General features: G+C 44.2%; 1 protein-coding gene across 1 annotated transcript in view; it reads right to left on the bottom strand.

Annotated features, from left to right (window-relative positions):
- CACNA1D (calcium voltage-gated channel subunit alpha1 D) overlaps nt 1–20593 on the bottom strand; it is a 301425-nt gene that overhangs the window by 127364 nt on the left and 153468 nt on the right. The window contains 4 exon segments of the mRNA XM_019417198.2: nt 7518–7621; nt 14366–14562; nt 15087–15239; nt 19456–19598. Of these exon segments, the coding sequence (XP_019272743.2) occupies nt 7518–7621; nt 14366–14562; nt 15087–15239; nt 19456–19598 (597 nt within the window).

Here is a 20593-nt window from a genome sequence, read left to right as displayed (position 1 = left end):
TTGTGCGACCTGGGAAAGCGGACTCGTGAGGCAGGATACATCTGCTGAAATATTAAAATGAAACTCCAAGAAAGGAACAACGGCTGAACTTTAATAAAGAAGAGCTCCCTGTACTATGAACATACTGGTCTTTGCATGCTGAGCTGCCCAGCTCTACCAACACTTGATCTCTGTAAGCAGTTTTACCAGCCTGCCCAAGAATATGACACAGAATGAAAAAAAAAAAAAAAAGACATAAGTTTGACGGTAGCTTCTTAGGAGCAATCATCAATATGTTTCTCCCAAGAAGTCAAATGATTAAATTCATAAACATCCCTCTCATTGTAAAAGGGATAGCAATTATTAATGCCTCCAATCGAAAGGGGAGCACAGGAAAATTATGGCTTTAATTTTGACCATTAAGTTACCGGCAAGTTTATGAAGAGCTGGGTCTGTGTACGAAAGGACTGTAATGAATTCTCTCCCCCCAGGACTTGGAATCAACAGACTAAATAGCCCTGCCCTGCAATACCGATGCCTGCAACTACGTCTCCCCTTCTCCTGGGCTGTACATCAACCACCCAGAGGGTGGTGGAGGGAAGACAGCGGCGGGAGCAGCTGCTGCTTCACACAGAGCTCTCCAACGGCAAAATGGGTGCCCAGGAGGGCACACGTGGCCAGAGGTGCCCCCCTGGTCCTCAGAGGCCTTTGCTATGCCTTATGAAAAAAGGAACTCAGTCAGGAACAGATGATAGCCACAGCTGACAAGCGAGAGAGCTCTACTGAATCTGTTGCTAGTGCCTGGCTGCTGTCCACCGCTGTTGCCAGGGAAACAGACGTCAGCTTGATGGAAACAAGGATCAGCGAAAACTTTCACTTACCTCGTTTCCACCGATCCCAACAGCCATTTCTATGGAAACAGTAGCTGCGAGCCAGCGCCAGAGAGGTTACCACTCACTTGTTAATGTCAGGTGTGGCTACCAGCCTGTGCACTTCAGGTACCATGGTACCAACAGCACCAGGATGCTGCTGCCAGCTACCCCCGACAGCCTTTTAACTCTGCAACAAGAAAGTTCAGTGTTTAAACGTATATATTAATGTTGAGCTTGGTTCTTCATCAGTAAAAGGAAATTTAGCATTCTTCCATTCAAAGCCAAAGTGGGGTTTAATCCCTTGTTCTACCAAAGCCAAACCAGGTGAAGTTACTAAAGCGCCATGGATCTTTCCCTCAACCTTTGACCTCACTCAGGTTACTTCCATGTTCAAGAAAAGAAACATCCTCCAACTGTGTGGACACATCTTTCACATATTAGCCTACTCAAACCAAAGACAAACCCAGCTAAATTATGTGAGCATTATTTTGCTACAAGTGATCATTAAAGATGCCTCTGTCTGGAGTTCTGGCAGCATGATCCTCATCATCGCTAATTACACAAAGAAAAATCTATTTTTTTTTTAAATCGTATGATCTACCGAAAACCCTGTACCCTCTTTTTCATTTCTAGATTGGACTTCTATGTGCCTTCTCAGTCTGCCAGTCAAGATATGAAATTAATCCTTGAACTCAGTACAACTTGGGTCTGTGATATAGTGGCACCCAATCATACTGGCAGCCCAGTTATCCCATTACCTAACAACACCCCTTCAAGGCTATAAGCAACCCAACTACTCTTCTAAGACGAGATATACCAGAGGAGTATGTATAGAAGAAATTCTAGTGTTCATTTTCAATCAGCAGATGCTGGTGAAGTGTTGAATGAGAGCAAAATCTAATCCCAGTCATGAATAATTTATATATTTGTGCCTATTCCCAGAGGTTATGTCTCCACTTAGAAAATATTCACAAGTGATACAACTATCATCTCCCTGCTATGTTTTGTCTCCTGAGCCAACATTCAAGGGGAGGAAATCAGAGGCAATCTCTGACCTACCATGGCTCATGACAGTATGAATTCAAATGGACTAGGGTGCAAATGATGGTGCCCCAAACCTGATCCTATTCCGCAAAATCTTGATATAACACAGTTCATACTCCACCACTACCACTACCTCTCCCTCCCCATTCTCTTTATACTGCTATTTCTTAGTAAAATAGCCATGCCTGAGTCTTTGTGTAGACCCTGCGATTCGATGGAACTAGAATGGGATGGAAAGACCTCAATGGTAAAACTCAGAATGATCCATTGGTTTGAAAATGGAGAGGGGAAATGTTTATAGCAGCACTCTCAACAATAGCCAAATTATGGAAAGAGCCTAAATGTCCATCAACTGATGAATGGATAAAGAAATTGTGGTTTATATACACAATGGAGTACTACATGGCAATGAGAAAGAATGAAATATGGCTCTTTGTTGCAATGTGGATGGAACTGGAGAGTGTGATGCTAAGTGAAATAAGCCATACAGAGAAAGATACCATATGTGTTCACTCTTATGTGGATCCTGAGAAACTTAACAGAAGACCATGGGGGAGGGGAAGGAAAAAAAAAAAAGAGGTTAGAGTGGGAGAGAGCCAAAGCATAAGAGACTCTTAAAAACTGAGAACAAACTGGGGGGGTGGGAGGGAGGGGAGGGTGGGTGATGGATATGGAGGAGGGCACCTGTTGGGATGAGCACTGGGTGTTGTATGGAAACCAATTTGACAATAAATTTCATATATTTAAAAAAAAAAAGAAAACGGAGAGGGGAAAGTGGGTGATGGGCAGTGAAGAGGGCACCTATTGGGATGAGCACTGGGTGTTGTATGGAAACCAATTTGACAATATATTATATTTAATATATAAGAAAGAAAATGGCCCTTGCTTTTCTACAATGTTTCACCTCATCCTCATCCATGTTCCCTCAAAACTTCTGAAGTTAAGATAAACAGGCCTCTAGTAATATAAAATTGGATCAGTGATTTAAAAAGATACCTGTGATCTGGTAAACTGAAACTTACTGGGACACAAAGAACACAGATTAATTTAGAGATAAAGGACTTTGAATGTACAGATGTGGGCTGGGTTTACATTCAATCTTAGGTCACGAAACCTAATTTACAAAGAATATTCTAACAGACAAAGCCTGTTTAAGAAAGTGTTTCAAATATTTTCCCTAAGATGTTGACAAAACCAAAGCTTTGAATTCATAGACGAGTTAAAAATGATTTTAATCTGTTCCTTAAAGCAGACCCAGGAGGTGGTTTATGTAATAATATCCTTCAGTAATCATTGGCTTACGTCATTATATATACACGTGTGTATGCAATAAAACACTTAAAAATATTCTAGAACTTTGACTTTCCACTGAAGCAAGCCAATCTCGGTCAATTATTATTAGTTTAAAAGGGCTGGGTTGATTAGATTTTTCTTGCATCAAATCACATTTTATATACTCTCACTCAAGCCACCACAGTAACAAAGAGCAAGTATGCTACGCTCTAGCTCACTGAATCCTCGAGCAACAAAATGTGGTTGGTATTATTAACTCCATTGCACAGACCAGGAAAGTGAGGCTCAAATAGATAAGTAATTTGCCCCAAATCTCACAGTCGGTAAAAGGTAGAGCAAAGAATCAAGTCTTGGCTATCTAACTCTAAAGCCAGTCTGATTAACTACGATGCTACAGAAATACCATGCCCCCAAATTTGTGAAAAAAAAAAAAATCACTGTCAGAGAGAACTTGAGTCACAACCATTTGGAACTGCAAAATTAGCTGACAAAGAACCTCCAAGGCTTCCGTTTGAGGGGGCACAGAGTACAGAATTAATGTGTATACAAAGCTCATTTCTCTTGGTCACTTTATGGGAAATCCAGAAAATGGTACACTTTAATTTCCAAAGAGTCCTGTGTCTATTCCCACTTTACCCAGAAAGGGGACTAGAATTTAGGTCCATGGATTTAGGATGAAGACACATTCAATGAGTAAAATCCTTAACTTCCACATTCATTACCAGATATAAAACCAGTCACCCTATAGGGAAAGCTGCAGGATGGGACCATCCATATTTGAGGGACAAAGAGATGGAAGCTCAGGGTTACAAGTAAAGTCTCCAGAGTTGGTGTGTGACAATGGCAGGACCAGAACCCAGGTCTTCTCATCTACCAATCTCTTCTTGGGGGCCTGAACCACACCTTGGGGGCCGTACCACAGGTATGCCTGGCATCAGGTGGGTCTTGCAGGGGAAGAGGTGAACCCACAGCCCGGGACCACCATTCTTCCCCCTGAGAATCTGGCAGGGATTCTAAAGAAACAAAGCACTGGAACACCAATAGTCCTCTTATTTTGCCTGTTTACTGACAAAAACCTCAAAAAGGACAAGAAGTTAAATGAACAATTTTAAAAGTAAAAAAAAAAAAAAATCACTAATCTTCTAAAACAAAAAAACAAAAAAACAAAAAAAACCATCATGAGAAGAGACATAATCTGCCTGACTTCTAGACTTACATGAGACATTCTTTCCAATCCCTGGTCATAACGGGACCATCTCCGCAGTGACAACTTCATGTAAAATTGCAACATGAGCTAGAGACATTCCTGGCTCCCCTGCCCCAACCCCCCATAGAACACTGTCGTCAGAGAGCAAAGTCTTCATCTGTGTTCACGCTTGGTTACACAGGGTGTACAGTTCATAAACTTCATACTCACCTTGAGAAAAGGAGCTGTTGTAAAACCAAAGATTTTTCCAAAGCTTAGAATGCTTTACAAATGTACCAACACCAGATCGGGTGTGCAGATTAAAATCAGTTCACGAACACAATAGGATGGCATGGCCACATGAAAAAAGAAAAAGCCAAGTAGCAGAAACAAGTATTTCCAAGTAGTAACAGACTTAAAGACACACAAGCATCATTTAGCGATCCTTCACCAGAAGGCAATAGCATGGTTTTAAGTTTCTAAAACGGGAGGCTTTTAATTCAGTGCTTTAAGGATTACATGTGTGCTGGTCTGGTGGTCCCTAAGGGGCTATGCAATGGAAGTCATCTTGCTTTTAATATTTACATCCCTCTGGTTTTGTGATCCCATTAGCGTTCCCTAAAAAAAAAAAAAAAATCGTGAAGAACTCTAAGGTTGAAGCAAATTTTTAAAAATTTCACAAGAAAATGCATACGAATGACTTCTTTTGATTTTTTGATTTTGTTGCTTTGGGGACCAGTCAAGGGGGAGTCGCTGGGCAGAGGAGTGGGGAATTGTTGGGGAGGTGGGAGCATGTCCGTCATCATCGGTCTTCCCCCGCAGACGCCTTATCGCCTTTCAAGAGCCAGTTCACAGACATGCAGTCTTCACAGCCCCTTGGTCTACACCCCTGCTCCAGCTCTGCCATCCTGCACTGCTTGACGACAGTCTGCCCACCAGACAACGGAAGCCTGAGCCCAGAGCCTCTGTGTCTTAGACACCTGGTTTGCCTAGCCTCTGGCTCAGCAGGAAATGCTAGGCAAACTCGCAAGCATGACTAAAGGCTCTGCCCTGCAGCCTCGGTTCTCACTTTACACCGGGTACCTCTCCACACTACCTTCCAGAGTGGCCTCATGCTGGAGACCCCTCAGCGTGCGGCCCTTAGGAGCTGGGGCACAGCATGAAGGGACTGTGGAAATCACTGGGAAGTCTTGGATTTTAAAAATTCACATGCCATTGCATTCTCCTTCAGAAGGGATGTAGTTTTGCTTCGATACAAAAATGTTTTAAAATTACTTATTGTTTTCCCTAGAATATACCCCAGTAACCTGGTTGTTCCATGAGCGTGTACTGTTTTTATCCTCCATAGGGGTCAACATTTAATGCCCACCATTATAATAAGGAGCGCCTCCTCCCATCTTTTCCTCCCCCCCCCCCCCCCCCCCCGCCCCGCCGTTTTGAGCTGCTTCATCACAGCTGGGCGATGGCTCCTGCTCCGGGAAGCTCAGAGATAAGGCATGTCACTGGCACTGTTAAAATTAGTCGTTTCCATGGCCTCAGTCAGTTTGGTTGAACTTGGGAGACGTGGGGCGCCAAGGACTGCAGCACGGAGTTGCTGTTAACCCTGTGTGGGCTGTTCCTGACGCAAAACCAGAGCTGTGCTGTTTCTCCAGGGATAAATTCCACCCTTCTAAGCCCAATGCTAACCTGAGTCCACAGAGACTCATCAGGATGAAAGCACTTTTAAAGTGTTCAAACTTTAAAACAAGGGCTTGCAGGGCCATTCATCGGTAGACAGAAGGAAGCTTTGCTGGGAGTGGATGATGCTGTCATACCCTCAACTCAACCCAGTCCCCACTCCCCTCACCGGGCCATCTCTTGAGGGGGTCCTCCCGCCACAGCGTGCATCCATGGTGTAAAACTGACCACATATATTATCCCCTGAAGACAGGCAGGGCAGTTTAGAGGGTAGATGAGGAAAGGAAGCAGAGGTGAAGGACAAGCTGTGAGCCCTGCTCTGGAAAAGGCAGTGTTCAGAGAGATGCAACACAGGATTCCTCAGGGACTCAGCATTCCACAAAGGCATCGTACCCCCCGCCCCCCACCCAAGACACAGGCTTGGGAAGAAGAAGATAAAACAGGTGAGGATACACTCACGTGGGATCAAGTGTACCACCTCAAGTATTTCCTGAGGATGTGTGAGTGCAGTGGGTAACAAAGGCTCTTCCAGGGGGAGAAGGGCACCTCCGGCCCCCAGCAGCGGTTATGTTCAGAAGCAGCTTCTGGGAGAGCCCAGACAGCCCCTTCTCCCTTCTAGGGGTGCTCCCCTTTCTGGGTGTCTGCGGGTGGGGAGGATACAGAGTCACCCGAGGGGCTTCGGACAGCATCTCCAAGTATGGGCAGGGCAGAGCCCAGGAATACCAGGATCCCCTTCCAGAGCCAACCTCCACTCTCTACAGAGACTCCTCTCCATGGGAAGTCATCCACTAAGTGGGGGCAGCAAACTGAAATTTCAAAAATGGTGACTGAGTGGTAGGGACTATAAGCCCCATAGGAAGTGTATTTGTAAAAGCTGGTCATTACTCTGCATTAAAGATTCCACAAGTTAAGACCAATCATGAATTAGAGGGATAGTTCTCATAATGACAGTAGCAGACAACGAAGCAAATAAATGACTTGAAGGATGTAAGATTTTTTGAAATTGTTCAGGGTTTATGTGCAAATCTAGGTTTATTCCTCCTACTCAATAAAATCTGAAACACCCTGGAAATATTCAAGACACACCATGGGTGACTCAAAAATGCCAGGTTATGTACTAAATGGGAATAAAGCCACGAAAGACAAAGGGCCTTTCCTGGGGGAGACCAAGGCTGGGACTCCTTTTACTCACTTGCAATCCACGTCTGCACATGGACGTACTAATGCACCTGGCTTCAGGGAACTGTTTTCATTAAATTAATAATGTTTGGCAAGCATCAGAAACACAGAACCTCACAGACAAGATACAGGCAGAGAGAATCACAGTTCAATCCAAAAGCAACACACAGAAGGCACGTCAGAGTCCACACACATGCAGAGAAGCTGCGGGGAGCAGCTGGGGGGACATGTAGAGCTGCCCCACACGTGGCACCAGCAGAGTGTGCAACATGGATCTGACTGCTTACCCACTAAGGACACCAAGAACCAGGTTAAGGACGAAAAATGAGCCAAGGATGATCAGACTAACAAAATACACCCATGGCCATTCCCATCCTATTGCATCATTTACCTGTAAAATGTAAGGAGATCAGTTATCAGTTATCCATTTACTAAAGAGCGGAGCCCCAGGAAGAGCTGCCAGACCAGACCACTCAGGGCTTTGAGTGAAGACTCGCTCTATCTTGTGTTTTCAGGTAAGGACAAGTTGTGCTGCTGAAATCTACAAATATGGCCCACCAAAAGTCAGCCAGGACCAGTTCATTTAGCTACTGTTTTGTACCAATTAATCTGCATATTTGGATCCAGACCAATAAAGCAATTATAAGTGTATCTCATTTTAGGACAGACAAAGGGCAGGCAATGGAATCTATTTAAATCCCAAGCAACAATGCTGATTAATTTCTGGTCAATAACCATTCCATAGCTTTCTTTCATAAAGGCTGGTGAGGTTCCAGGAAGCATCTTGGTTTGGGAAGCCTCAGCAGAAGGGAAAGCATCTCAGAGGACACAGAATGTGTTTGGCACCTACCCGGCCGCCCCCATCTAGCAAAACCTGTGTGGTCTTGGCAACCATCCTTAGGACTCTGCTTTCAAGATGAAAGAGGTGTAGCTTACCCCGCTCAATACACCAAGTACAAGATTTAGTACGAAAAATGACCCAAAGATGACGAGACTGACAAAATACACCCAGGGCAATTCAAATCCCATAGCATCATTCATCTGCAAGAAATAAGATAGTCTCATAGGAGCAGGTTAATAAGAGAATCTAATAAAGAGTGAGGGTCACATTAGAGACAGCATTCTATGCATTGAATTAAACATTTACTTAGATTTGAATCAGAGACAACAGTAGCCAAGTCACATTCGCTATATATTCCCCACACACATGCACACACACGCGCACACACACAAAGAGTCATCAAAGTTTGGGGGCAAATAACAGCACACTTTGACACAGGCAGGGAAATCAGCTGGAATCTGGCTCTTTCTCACTGGAAACAGTCTTGATCATGGACTTTCAAAATAGATCTTGGTAGAGGACAAAGCTGGTGCTTATCTGGAAAGTATTTTCTACCCTACCCAAGTTGTTGGAACGTCTTGCTTTTAAATTTTGTAATGGTGGAAAAGTCTTAATAGAGACAAACTTGCAACATTTAATTCGGTAAGTTCTTTAAAAAAACACCTAAAATAATACATTTCCATTGGAAGCTAACTAATCCAAAGAAACCTAACCCATCTGAAATCTAGATTATCTGCCATCAGTGAGTGCAAGCAGGGCCAAATTAATGCAAACAAAGTACTCAGAAGTCAACTAGCTGACACACATTCAAGAGTGCTTTTGGGAATGAGATGTTTCCCAACTGCACCTGAGGACAGACCCAGGAGAAGGAAAGAATCCCTTATCTCCCCCCCCCCCCCCCCCCCCCCCCCCCCCGCCCCCCATCTAGCCTTGACCTAGATGAGCCACCTGGGAGAGCTGGCTCCAGCTGTGAGCTGACTGACACCAGGTGAGAGAAAGCTGGTCCAAAGGAACCCTGTGCTGCTACTACTGGAACAAGCTCAAGCATCACAGTCAGTCTTGGTCCCCAGGGCAGACTGTCACAGGGGAGGTTTGGTCATGAGCAGCCTTCATGCAGGAGCAAAGAGGTGCTTCAAGGTTCACGGCTAGATGGAACTTGCCAGCAGCACAGGTCAGTGTTACATTAGGCAAACACTTCTTTGAGGAAGGAGGTGTTAAGGACCAGTCCAGGGACAGAATGAATGACCCCTCTGCCTGACTTTGCTGGAACACCCAGAATCTTTGGCCAGTAGAACTATATGTAGTCGGGAAGAGTGACCGTTCTTGCCTCACAGGTGAAAGCCCCTTAGGCTTTTAAGCATGTGCTTTCTTCCACATTATTTGGCTCCAGATTTTAGCTTTACAGAATGAGGCGCAAGCATTTCACTATGTTTGCCTCACGCAGAAGCCAAACAGGAAAAGAGAACATAAAAAAAAAAAAAAATGACCTAACATCTGTTGCCGAAGTCTAGGGAGAGGACATTAAATCCCTTATGAAACACCTGTTTGGCCACATGAAAATTGATGTGCTTAATAGAACTCGTATCACTCTGCACATCTTACACTGGCAATTAGAGTAATGAATGAACCAGGGCCGTGGCTGCAATTGTTGATCTAATTAAGCTGGATAAACTAATTTCAACAGGAAGGCACAGGGTAATTCTTCCAAAGCAACACCACCACTAAACTTATTTAAAAACTCAGTGTGTGGAAGAGAAGAACCAGGCTGTCCAGTGTAGTGGCCAGAGCCCAGCCTGGAGTCAGGGCCTTCCATGGAGACCTCTCTGGGCCTGTTTCCTCTCTGCAGGAGCAGTGCAGATGACAGGGGAGGGCATGCCCATGGGGTGAGGGAAGGATGTGCAAAGTCCAGGACTCCCAACAGGAGACCTCAGTCCCGCATAGTGCTGGCAAAGTCAGTGGCCAAGTCAAATGCTCTACCAGTCCTCGTTCAGGCCCCAGTCTGCTGTTCTAGGGAATGCTAGGAACGGCAGTCTGCTCCACTTGGGAGGGCACTTTTTTTTTTTTAATTAAGGAAGCTTTTAATTTCTTAGGTGTAGGTGTGGGACAGAGTCACATTTGCTTGGATCAGAAATATCAACTGGAGTGACAGCTGTGGGCTGGGGAGAAGGCCACAGCAAAGGCCACCGAAAACTGTCTAAATCTCCAGAAGGTGGGAAGAGAAATGAAACTTAGTATCTAAAGGCCAGTCTTTCTCCAAACAAAACCTTCTCAACCCAAGTCTCTTTTCAGAGGCTAGTATTCCTCAGACCCTATCATATACATAGGACAAGTCAGAACTGATAAGCTATTCTGAAAAATATCCAAATGAAAATAAAGACTCTGCTTGGGATTTTGTCTGTGTGGTCTTTATCAACAATGAAAAACTCAGCATGAGCTGAAGCATTTCAATTTAGATTCATTTTTGAAAGATTTGTATCAAAGCCATCAGGTAGTATCACCTGGTGCCTAGAAAATAACATTCTATTTAGTTTCCTTTTCCCCCCTCATTTCAAAGGCTGAAATGTACATTCATGTCTTAAATTAAAGACCAACCTAACGCTTTTTGGTTTTTTTCTAACTGTTGAAAACACTACTGGGAACTTGGTATACCGGTTGGGGCTCCTCTGAGTAGGGAATAAGAGAGAGGCACAGAAAGGCAAGCCCTTGGCCAATGAGGGAGGAATTTCCCAGGCATCTTGAAGGAAGTAGACTGTCAGCGTGACCATGTGGACTTCCCATTCGAGTCTGGCAGCCAGCACCTCCAGAGGTGTGTTCATTGAGGAAAGAGCCCGGCACTAAGGCAGGAGGCCGTAAATGATTAATACATGAGTAGCTCTTTCCTGAAACCAACACTATTTCAATTTCCTACCTTTAAAGACATGTCTTTGAAGAATGTATTCTAACTGTGCATCTTGCAGATAAGAAAACTAAAGCCCAGAGAGTTCTGGTGACCTACCCAAGGCTATACACCCAGCCCTACCCAGCCTTCATGCTCTTCCCTTGACCTACACCCTGCTGCCTCCGTAGACAACAAATACGTGTGGATCAGATGGCAGCTTAATTATGCTTACGGAACTCACTTTATAAAAGAGCTCCACAAGAACTTTTTTTCTACCAGAAATTGATGATCCCACTCCCACACATCCAAACAGTTCTCTAAGTATGTTTTCCTGTATATTGGACCCACCTGTAAATTTCTCAAGACCCTGCCAGCCCTTTTCCAGAAATTCTTGAGAATTAAGGCATCAATGAGCTTGAGAACACTGCCTGAATATAAACTTGACAAGATGCAAAATAATCCCTGGCAAAGATTGTGCCCACTATATACAAACACCTGAAGGATTGAGAAATTTTCTTGCAATCAATATTTATAATCTAATCTCCCTAGTTATCTCTCGAGATGTTCCCTTTCCACCCTAGTTGTTCATAAAAACCGATATTTAAACATGGCCTTTCCACACTGAGGTGATGGGAGTGTACAATGAGAGGCAAGAGAAACTAGCATTTGTTGAGCACCTGCTCTATGCCAGGCACCGTGCTGGTCAAGGATGTTCTGTGCTGGAACACAGCTGTGTATTTTCCACCTGACTGTGGTCCATTCAATATTAAGAAGGCTTGGTGCCTTGGCTCTTGCTTATCTCTCTGATGAGTTAATAAATATAATCAATGAATAATTAAACCTGATGTGTTTCAGAGACCTTAGTGAACTGTATGGGAGATGACTTAGCTGCCCCCTAGTGTTCTACAATGGTTCACAAACCTCTGACAGTAGGGAATACCAAGGAAAGAGTGCTGGGTTCCAGTCTAGAGCAGGGTCACCAAACTATGACGCGTGGGCCAAACCCAGCCCACCACGTGCTTTTGCACAATGCTTGAGCTAAAAATAGCTTTTTCATTTTTAAATAGTTGGGGGGTAAAAATCAAAAGACTGTCTCATGACTCATGAATGTTATATAAAACTCAAAGTTCAGTGTCCACAAATAAAATTTTAATGGAACAGAGCCACACCCATTCATTTACATGTTATCTACGGCTGCTTCTGTGTGGCATAGGCAGAAGGCAGAATTGAGTGGTTATGACAGGGATATGATGGTCCACGAGGCCAAATATACTTACTATCTGGCCCCTTACAGACCCCTGGATCTACAAACCCCTGGATCAAGAACCACAACCACTTGCTATAGGACCCTGGGTCCTGTATGTTCAGTGGCCTCTCTGTATACCACTGCTTGGTCTTCAAAATCCAGACTTTCTACAAAGGGATACAGACTGGGATAATGTTGGCAAATTACTTGAGCTCCTCCATCAGAATAAAGATGCCCTGTAATTCACAGAGAATATAATTATTATATTGTCAAATTATTAACTCTGTCATGTTAATGATAGAGATAATAATTATGCAATCCTAGGCACTCCAAAAGCAATGGATACTTTTGTTTTTGGGTGTATGGAGTTTTCTCTCCTTTAATCACACATTAAAGAGTTTTCACTTGCTAGACGACAGGAAAACTGTCAAGAGTCCATGTGCAAAAATGTAAAATACGGTATGAAATTGTGCATTAGTCAAGGCACATTGGATCAGGCACATTGGACAATTCACTCTGACAACAGAGAGGACAACAGAGCTGAGAACAGTCACAGATTTTTTTTTTAAAATCAAGATGTTGTTTCCTGTACCATTTGCAGGGATGGGGAGGATCAGAGTTTGGGCTATTTGGATGAAGCGTTTTCTATTTATCAGAAACTTCAAGGCAAAACCAGGATTGAGATCTCAACTAATCTAACTAGGATTTGCAACTCAGAAGTTAACACTGACAATGAACCCTTTACCTAATTTGAAGGTCCCCTTGCCTTGGCCATGATCTTGGCTCATCCAATATAATTTCCCTCCTTTTTCCTCTTCATGAAAGACATTATCTTATGAATATATAGACATGCATGCCCACACACACACGTGCACACACACACACATGCATATTCTTTCTTTCCTAGGACAATAAGAAAAAGGAAGGGAAAAGAGAAACAAGATACAACATGTTAGTGATGCTTAAAACTTTTTACTAAACTGGACTCACGCTTTGGAGAAGATAAAAATATACCTTCCTTGCATAACATTGAATATATAGAGATTTCTACAATCCTGTAAGCATGGTGTTCATTGGTGAAGGGAAGCAAAACCTATTTAAAACCATTGTGTGCTGTGTTCTCTGAAGTTACAAAGGAATATGAAGCCCTACAGAGTATCTACAATGTAGATACTGCCAAAGCTAATTCTCAATCTGTAGGCCTTCTAACTAAAGACTGCCCATTCAAGAAAGTACTTTATTACTAACTGCCTTTTAACCAATAATTATTGGAATCCTGATTAATCTCATTTGAACTTGGGTTTAGGCTCAAAATCTGCACATCAGCTGGTTTTTCCCAGCAATCTGTGCCATGGAAAATAATTTCTAAACTTCTGTGAGCTTTTTCAAATTCTACTAAATAAATAAACTCAGCTCTGAGAAATAGCAGTTAAAATACTGTTGCTCTTCATTTATAGCAAAGCCTTCCGGCTCTGTCAGGAACAGAGAGCAAGACCTTAGCCAGAGAAAGGGCATCAGTCTGTTTTCATGGCAGGTTGGATGGGTCCACCAGCCCTGGAAGTTTGACGTGCCTTTCCAACCCTCTCTGCCAGAGTTCTATAGCTCCAAAGAGAAAGGAAGAGAGAGGTAGGGGCTGTGCTGGGCTAATTTATGGTAATGTTGAAAAGGCAAGAGGGAAACAGTATAAAATAAGGAAAATCCATTTTGGCCTTAAGGCTGCACTAAGTTCATGGGAAGCATGAAAGGGATCCAAGTTATACTCCCTATCTTTTGTTAGGATCTGGTAGAGCAGCCCACCTTTACGTAAAAAAAGACCAAGCCTGTGGAAGTCCAGGGGCCTCTTAACTTGGACAATAGCCCCTGGCTCTCTAAGAGTTTAAATCACAATAGCCTTGATCTTGGGAGTGACCTCAAAACAAGGACTCGCAGGCACACCAAACAGCACTGGGGAGTGAGGCAGCCAATACTACACAGCAGCTTTCTGGAATGGAAACGAAAGACCTGAGGAGGAAAGAGAATGAGTCTCGCTGAGTGAGGAGAGGGTCTGCTTTCCTTCCCAAAGAACTGACTTCCAGGGTTTCGTTTTCAGCTAAGTCTCCAACGGTGCTAACAAATGAAGCACTCTTATCCAAAGAAAGAACATTCCACACACTATCCTCCAGCCGCTTACCCAGTAGAGCACATCTGTCCAGCCCTCCATGGTGATGCACTGAAACACGGTGAGCATGGCGAAGGCAAAGTTATCGAAGTTGGTGATGCCCCCATTTGGGCCAACCCAGCCACTCCTACACTCCGTGCCATTGGCGGCACATTGGCGTCCATTCCCTGAGAACGCACACGGTGCTGGGTCCTCTTCAGCTATGACATCTGCAAACAGAGCACACAGGCTTCACCACTCAAGACACCAACACCAGGAAGCCCAGAGCTGGTAGAAGCTGAGTGCCCTTGTCAGAGCCTAGAACACCTGCCTCCCACCGGTGCTGTCTCAGACTCCCACTTGACCCTCAAGGTCCACTTCAAAGACTCCCTCTTCTGTGGCATATGACATTTAGGTACTCAGAATCCATTGCTCCCTCCTCTGTCCTGACTCTATAGAACCTTTCTTAAGCCTACAGACAACAATGCTAGTGATGCCTCTCATGTTCTAGTTTTGGGGGTACCTCATCTGGTTTGCCAGGACACATTACATAAGAAATCAGGATAGAAAAGGAGATTAAATCCTCATTTATTCTGAACACAATTCACACTAAGAACTGGCTCAGTACATTTACTGGTATATTTGGCTCCCCCCCCCCCCCATTTTGTTTTAGATTTTCCCCAAACCATGTAAGTTATTGGAAGGAAAATTAAATTTTTTAAAGCTAGGCTAGCTACCATTTTTCATTACTCACCTGAGTCAGCAAAAAAACATGTTTTGTGCATTTTTCCAATAAAAAGTTCCAATCCTATAATAGCATAGATTATGATTACAAATAATACCAAAAGGGCTATGTGAAGGAGGGGAACCATGGCTTTTATAATGGAGTTCAGGACAACTTGTAAACCTGCAAGAGAGAGAAAGAAGTTTGTGAGCCAGGGAGATTCTTTAAGGAGATGGATGGATGGATGGTTTTATATATATATATACATATACATATATATATATATATATATGTATATGTATATATATGTATGTATATGTGTGTGTGTATATATATATATATATATATATATATATATATCCTGCTCCATATATGACACACAGTAATAAAATTCAAAGAGATATTTAACATTAAATTAACATTAGGGGCACCTGGGTGGCTCAGTTGGTTAAGTATCCACCTCCTGATTTCTGCTCAGGTCTTGGCCCCACAGTTCATGAGATTGAGCCCTGCATAGGGCTCTGCACAGACAGCATGGACCCTGCTTGGGACTCTCTCTCTCCCTCTCTCTCTGCTCCTCCCCTGCTCACACTCTCTCTCTTTTAAAGTAAATAAATAAACTTAAGAAAAAAAAAGAAAGACATCACTTCTGAATGGGGATAAGACAGAGGACTGGGTAGCAGTGCCTCTCTTGCTAGGGCCCAAGGGTGGAAGAGGATGGATTTCCACAGGTGGGCCTGGGAGAGGGGCTGCTCCAGACAGAGGGAAGAGCATCAGAAGCATGGCAGGTGAGCCAGGCAACGTGGGCCAGGCCAGTGAGTCTTGGTTGGTGGTCAAACAGTGGAGAGAAGATCAGGAAAGAAAAAGCAGATTGCAGCTAGGTAGCTCTGGGTTTTAAACTTGGGTTATAGGGCCAGACTTTTCTCCATTGGCAAAGGCAGACTCTTGAGAAAGAGGAACAAGGCAGTGGGAGGCGAGGCCAGCAGAGAAGTCATTGGGGAATGCTGGGCTCTCCAGGCAGGACAGCCTGAGGATCAGGATGAATCTAGCAGCCCAGTTTGAGAGAAGGAGAAGGTGCCCATGGAGGCAGGGACTTGAGGCAGACCTGTGCGCCTGAACAAAAACAAGAATGTCAAAAAGGAGGCTCTCCTGGATTGAGGGAGGGAGTGAGAGGGGCAAGAGCCCCCTTAGACCCAGGATGTTTGATGGCGGGCCTAACCTTAAGAGGGTAGTGTGCTGCCACTGCTACATGGACCTGAGAGATGGGGCAACAGGAGTACCCGGAAGCCCTGTATACAGCAATGCTCAGAGCCACAACACACGACAAGACAGACTGTGGAAGGAGGGTTTGTGGAGCAGTACTCAGGTCAGGAGGGGTGGGCAGAAGCTGGAGACTGAGGGTGAGTGCTGGGCAGGAAACCAGAACCCACACTGCAGCCAGGCTTCCTAATTCCTGTGTTTAGCATCTTGGTTCTTCCCCCCCACCCCACCCCAACCCCTGCCCAGGAGCACAGCTCCCTACACATATTCAAAGAACAAAAGAGTGTAAGATGCCAAGACACTAGAAGCAAGTCAGACAGAAATCAGAACACACCAAGTGAAGAGAAGAATATTCATTAGCGATAATAACAAAAGTTAACCATGATTGGAAGTCCACGGAGAGACGTGAGGGATGAGATGGGGAGGGTAAACCGAGATTTCACTCAAGAAGAGACTATCTTTCCAAGACCCATATTACAACCTAAATCCTAGGTATTATCTTCAGATAGTTAAATGTTCAAATGGTTTTAGAAAAACAAATGATTAATAAATTTTTAATGTTTTCACCTTCTATCAGAAATAGATAAAAAGAAGTATCTGCTCTTATCTACTTGGACAGGGGTTTGTTTTTTTGTTTGGAGGAATTTTTTTTTTTTTTAAGACATGGATGGTCCATTCAAAATCATCTGGCAGTTAGTGCTTCTGAATTCTATGGTAGTGAGCTGTATGTTTCATGAACATGTTTGTTCATTGTAACTACTGTATTTCAGATTGGCCAAATTTATGAGATAATGAGGTTTATCTTCATGTGAACATGTAGACTTTCCTGACATTGGACTCCTTTGTACATAATCAGTGTGTACAGTAGAGCTCATGGGACTCCAGTTAAGGAGAGAGTGGGATGGAATGTGAAGAACACTAAGCCAGGAACAGGAAGAAAGTGTGTCTGCTCCCTTTTGGCCACCCACTGGCTATGAGAATCTGCACGAGTTGCTACCCCTCCACAGCCCTCGGCTTCTTTGTCTAAAAGATGATGCACAGAGATCAAATGATCTGTAGGGTTCTTTCCCATTTGATGGTCCAGGATTCTGACAAATATTATCAGAGCATGGATGGTTAAGAACCCCATGAATGCCTGAGGCACTCCCTTTTGAAATACACATTTACCTCCCAATAAATAAATATATATTCACGAACAAACACAAAATCATGTCTTATAGAACAGTCTGAATTCTCTATAGAAGGAACAAGACAATTCCCAGGTAAGTGTAAACAGTCACACCTTCCCTGGCATTTCTAAAAAATTCAGAGTTCTTAAAAAATCACTAGGTCCCAGTTGCCAACCAGCATGGGAAACATCAGGACCCAGAGCCTCTGACCCATCTCCCCAAAGCCCAGTGGGGGCTGATGTGAGACATGGATGTCCTCCACTAGCACAGTGAATAAATATGGGCTGAAAAGTCCTCACACAAGACTTAGGTCCCCATTTCTCCCCGTCCACCTCTGGGACAGTGTGATGCAGAACTCCATCACATTACAAAGAAGAAAAGAAAGAAATATAGTTTAAAACTGTTCTCAAGAGCATCTGGGAGCACAAGTCATTTAGTGAAAACCTCATTAGGCAAGGAAGCCACAACAATGATGTAGGAGTTCGGAGAGCTTCACTGGCCAGTCGTGCACGTGCAAAGCCACAGCACCTGCTTGTCCTTACAACACACATTGTAAGCAAGCTGCCCTGTCATGTGCTCTTTGAGGGGGAAAAGGTTGTCGTGGTTACTCTGAGATCAGATTACGCTATAACGACTAAATCTGAAAGAACATGTTTGCTCACTGAACTTTTCATTTCATCGTGTTACACATAAGAGAACCAGTCATTTCCAAGGTATTTCTATTTTTCTCAATTGCTTCCAGACAGTTCTGTGGTTTTGACTTGTGCTGATCTTTTTCAATGAAAATAAATGAACCATCTGGAAAAACAAGTACACATAAAACACCACTTCCTACATTTTCAAATGTTAAATTTGGAAATCTTTTTTTTTTTCCAGAGAATTTTTGGTGTGTCCTGAGTGCCAACAGGTTTAATAAAAATTTCATGAAGAACTTCTGGAAAGGCAAAAACATGATCTGTGCTCTTTTGATGGCTTTATGAGTGGTGAAAAACAGACACACCCTGTCATCTCAGATCCTTCCTCCAGCCGGAGCAGGCAGCCACCTCACCACCACAGTCCCTGGAGAGGTGCTAGGACGTCTACCCTCACGTCCCCAGCAGGGGCATCCTCGCAGGGGCAGAGCCCAGCGAAGCGGCATGCTCCGTGTTCCTCAGAGAAGCAGAAGCAGCCTGCAGCTCCTGGACAGAGCACCGACCAGACATCCGTTCCAACTCAGGTGGCATTCAACCTGGCCTAGACGTCCAGAGCAAAAAGCAGACTAGGACTTGGCATGGAGGGGTACACACCCTAGTGGAGAAAATAGCATCTCTCACCACAGAGGGCCACCTCTGTGCTCCAGACCTTGAACTGGGGACTCTCCCCATATTATCCCTTTCAGTCCTCACAACAACCTGCAAGCCAGTCCTACAGAACCCCAGGGAAGACCCAGAAGCATCCACCTCTCCCCTCCCAAGAGCCAGATGGGCACAACTCTTAATAGTGGAGAGCAGAGTAGACTCTTTGGGAGTCCAGCCTCCTGCTGCTGCTCGCTTTGAAGAAAGGCAGTTGGTTGTGAGCCCTCTGTCACCCTCCTCTGCACAAACCACCATTTTCAGAGGGGGCAGACCTGGGAGCAGGAGGAGGCTGCAGCAGCAAGGTGTCCGAAGAGGAAAACCAGACTGGAAGCAGGAAGCCTGACCTCAAGGCCCCGTGTCACCACTCACTCCATATCTGTGCGAGAGAAGATTCTCGCGCAATATCAGGAAGACAACAGTTGCCACTGGCCCTTTCTTGGGGCTATCACTGGGGTCCAAAATGACCACACAAGCAAAAGTGTGTTGTGAACTGTGAAGGCCTCCGTGGTCATCTGCGAACCCCCTGGCTGGCACACAGCAACTCACCTCGCAACACTCAGCTCCAGAATCCTGAGCCCCACCCAGAAGAAAAACAAGTCAACAAACGCCTGGCTTTAGGAAACAAGACGTGCTTACTGGGTACTCCTGACACTAGTCGAAGTGGTCGTAACACTCGAAAGGCTCGGAGGGCTTTGACATCGAAGCCTCCTGACTTGCCACTGGAGTGGTTACCGCCTTCTGTTTCTTTGGTTAATTGTTCCAGAATTACACTAAACAATCTGAAAAAAGGAAGAAAGGAAGAATTGTTAGAGTCTGTCACCCAGGGAAGCAAAACAGGATGATAATAGTAGTTATTTCTGAACAAGGGCTAATTCTGTGGGGCTGCTGACTAAATAAAGGGGAAGCAAGGCAAAGGCAAGCATTTGAATCCCGAAAGCAACCCCTACATGTAACAAGACTGGCAACAAGGACTGAGTCATCTGTTTTCCTGCCAACAGAGCATCCCTGACCAAGTCAGACCCCACAGAAGAGGGGCTCACCATGGATCCAATGATGACAAGTGGAATTGCCCAAACAGAAGTAACAAGGAAACAAACATGGCGGCTACCATTTATACACATTCACTAGGTGCAAGCACTTTATACATCATTATCTCAATCCTCACAAAGTGCTATGCAGTAGTAATTCTTATTATTTCACAAGTGAGGAAACAAACTTGATGAGAACAAGTAATTTGCCCAAGGTCACACTACTAGGGTAGAACTATTGTATGAAATCCAGGTGTGTCAGCCCCACTAGCATGTGGGTCCCATGAGGGCAGGGACTTTTAATCTGTGTTGTTCATTTGCTCATTTAGTCTGTTCAAGCCTAGTGCCTAGAACGGTTCTTAACACAGAAGCCACTCAAAACTTATCTGATGAGTAAATCAATGGGTGAATATTGACTTCAAAATACTGAATCTTAACCAATGTGTTATACCATTTCTGGTACAGCCACCAACATACCCACACGCACCTCCACCCTCCCAGGGAGGGATGTTCAAGGAATGATGTAAATCACAGATGCTGAGGAGATGTGCAAAGGCCAGAAGCAGTAAACCAAGGTAAGGTATTAATATCGTCATCTTCTCTTTTGAAATGTGCATAATATTGTATCTGGCAGCCACGACACATTTTTTCCTACTCTCCAAAGGTTTTTAGGATAAAGCTATTTTCAGACAATCTGCTCACTTGACAGTTACTTTTGCTCTTTCAAATAAACATTTATTCTTTGG

This window comes from Panthera pardus, unplaced genomic scaffold, assembly GCF_024362965.1.
Source record: "Panthera pardus isolate Hobbes unplaced genomic scaffold, ASM2436296v1 HiC_scaffold_8, whole genome shotgun sequence".
Lineage (NCBI taxonomy): Eukaryota > Metazoa > Chordata > Mammalia > Carnivora > Felidae > Panthera > Panthera pardus.
Note: the sequence above shows the minus strand (reverse complement) of the source record. Positions and strands in the feature narration are given on the sequence as shown.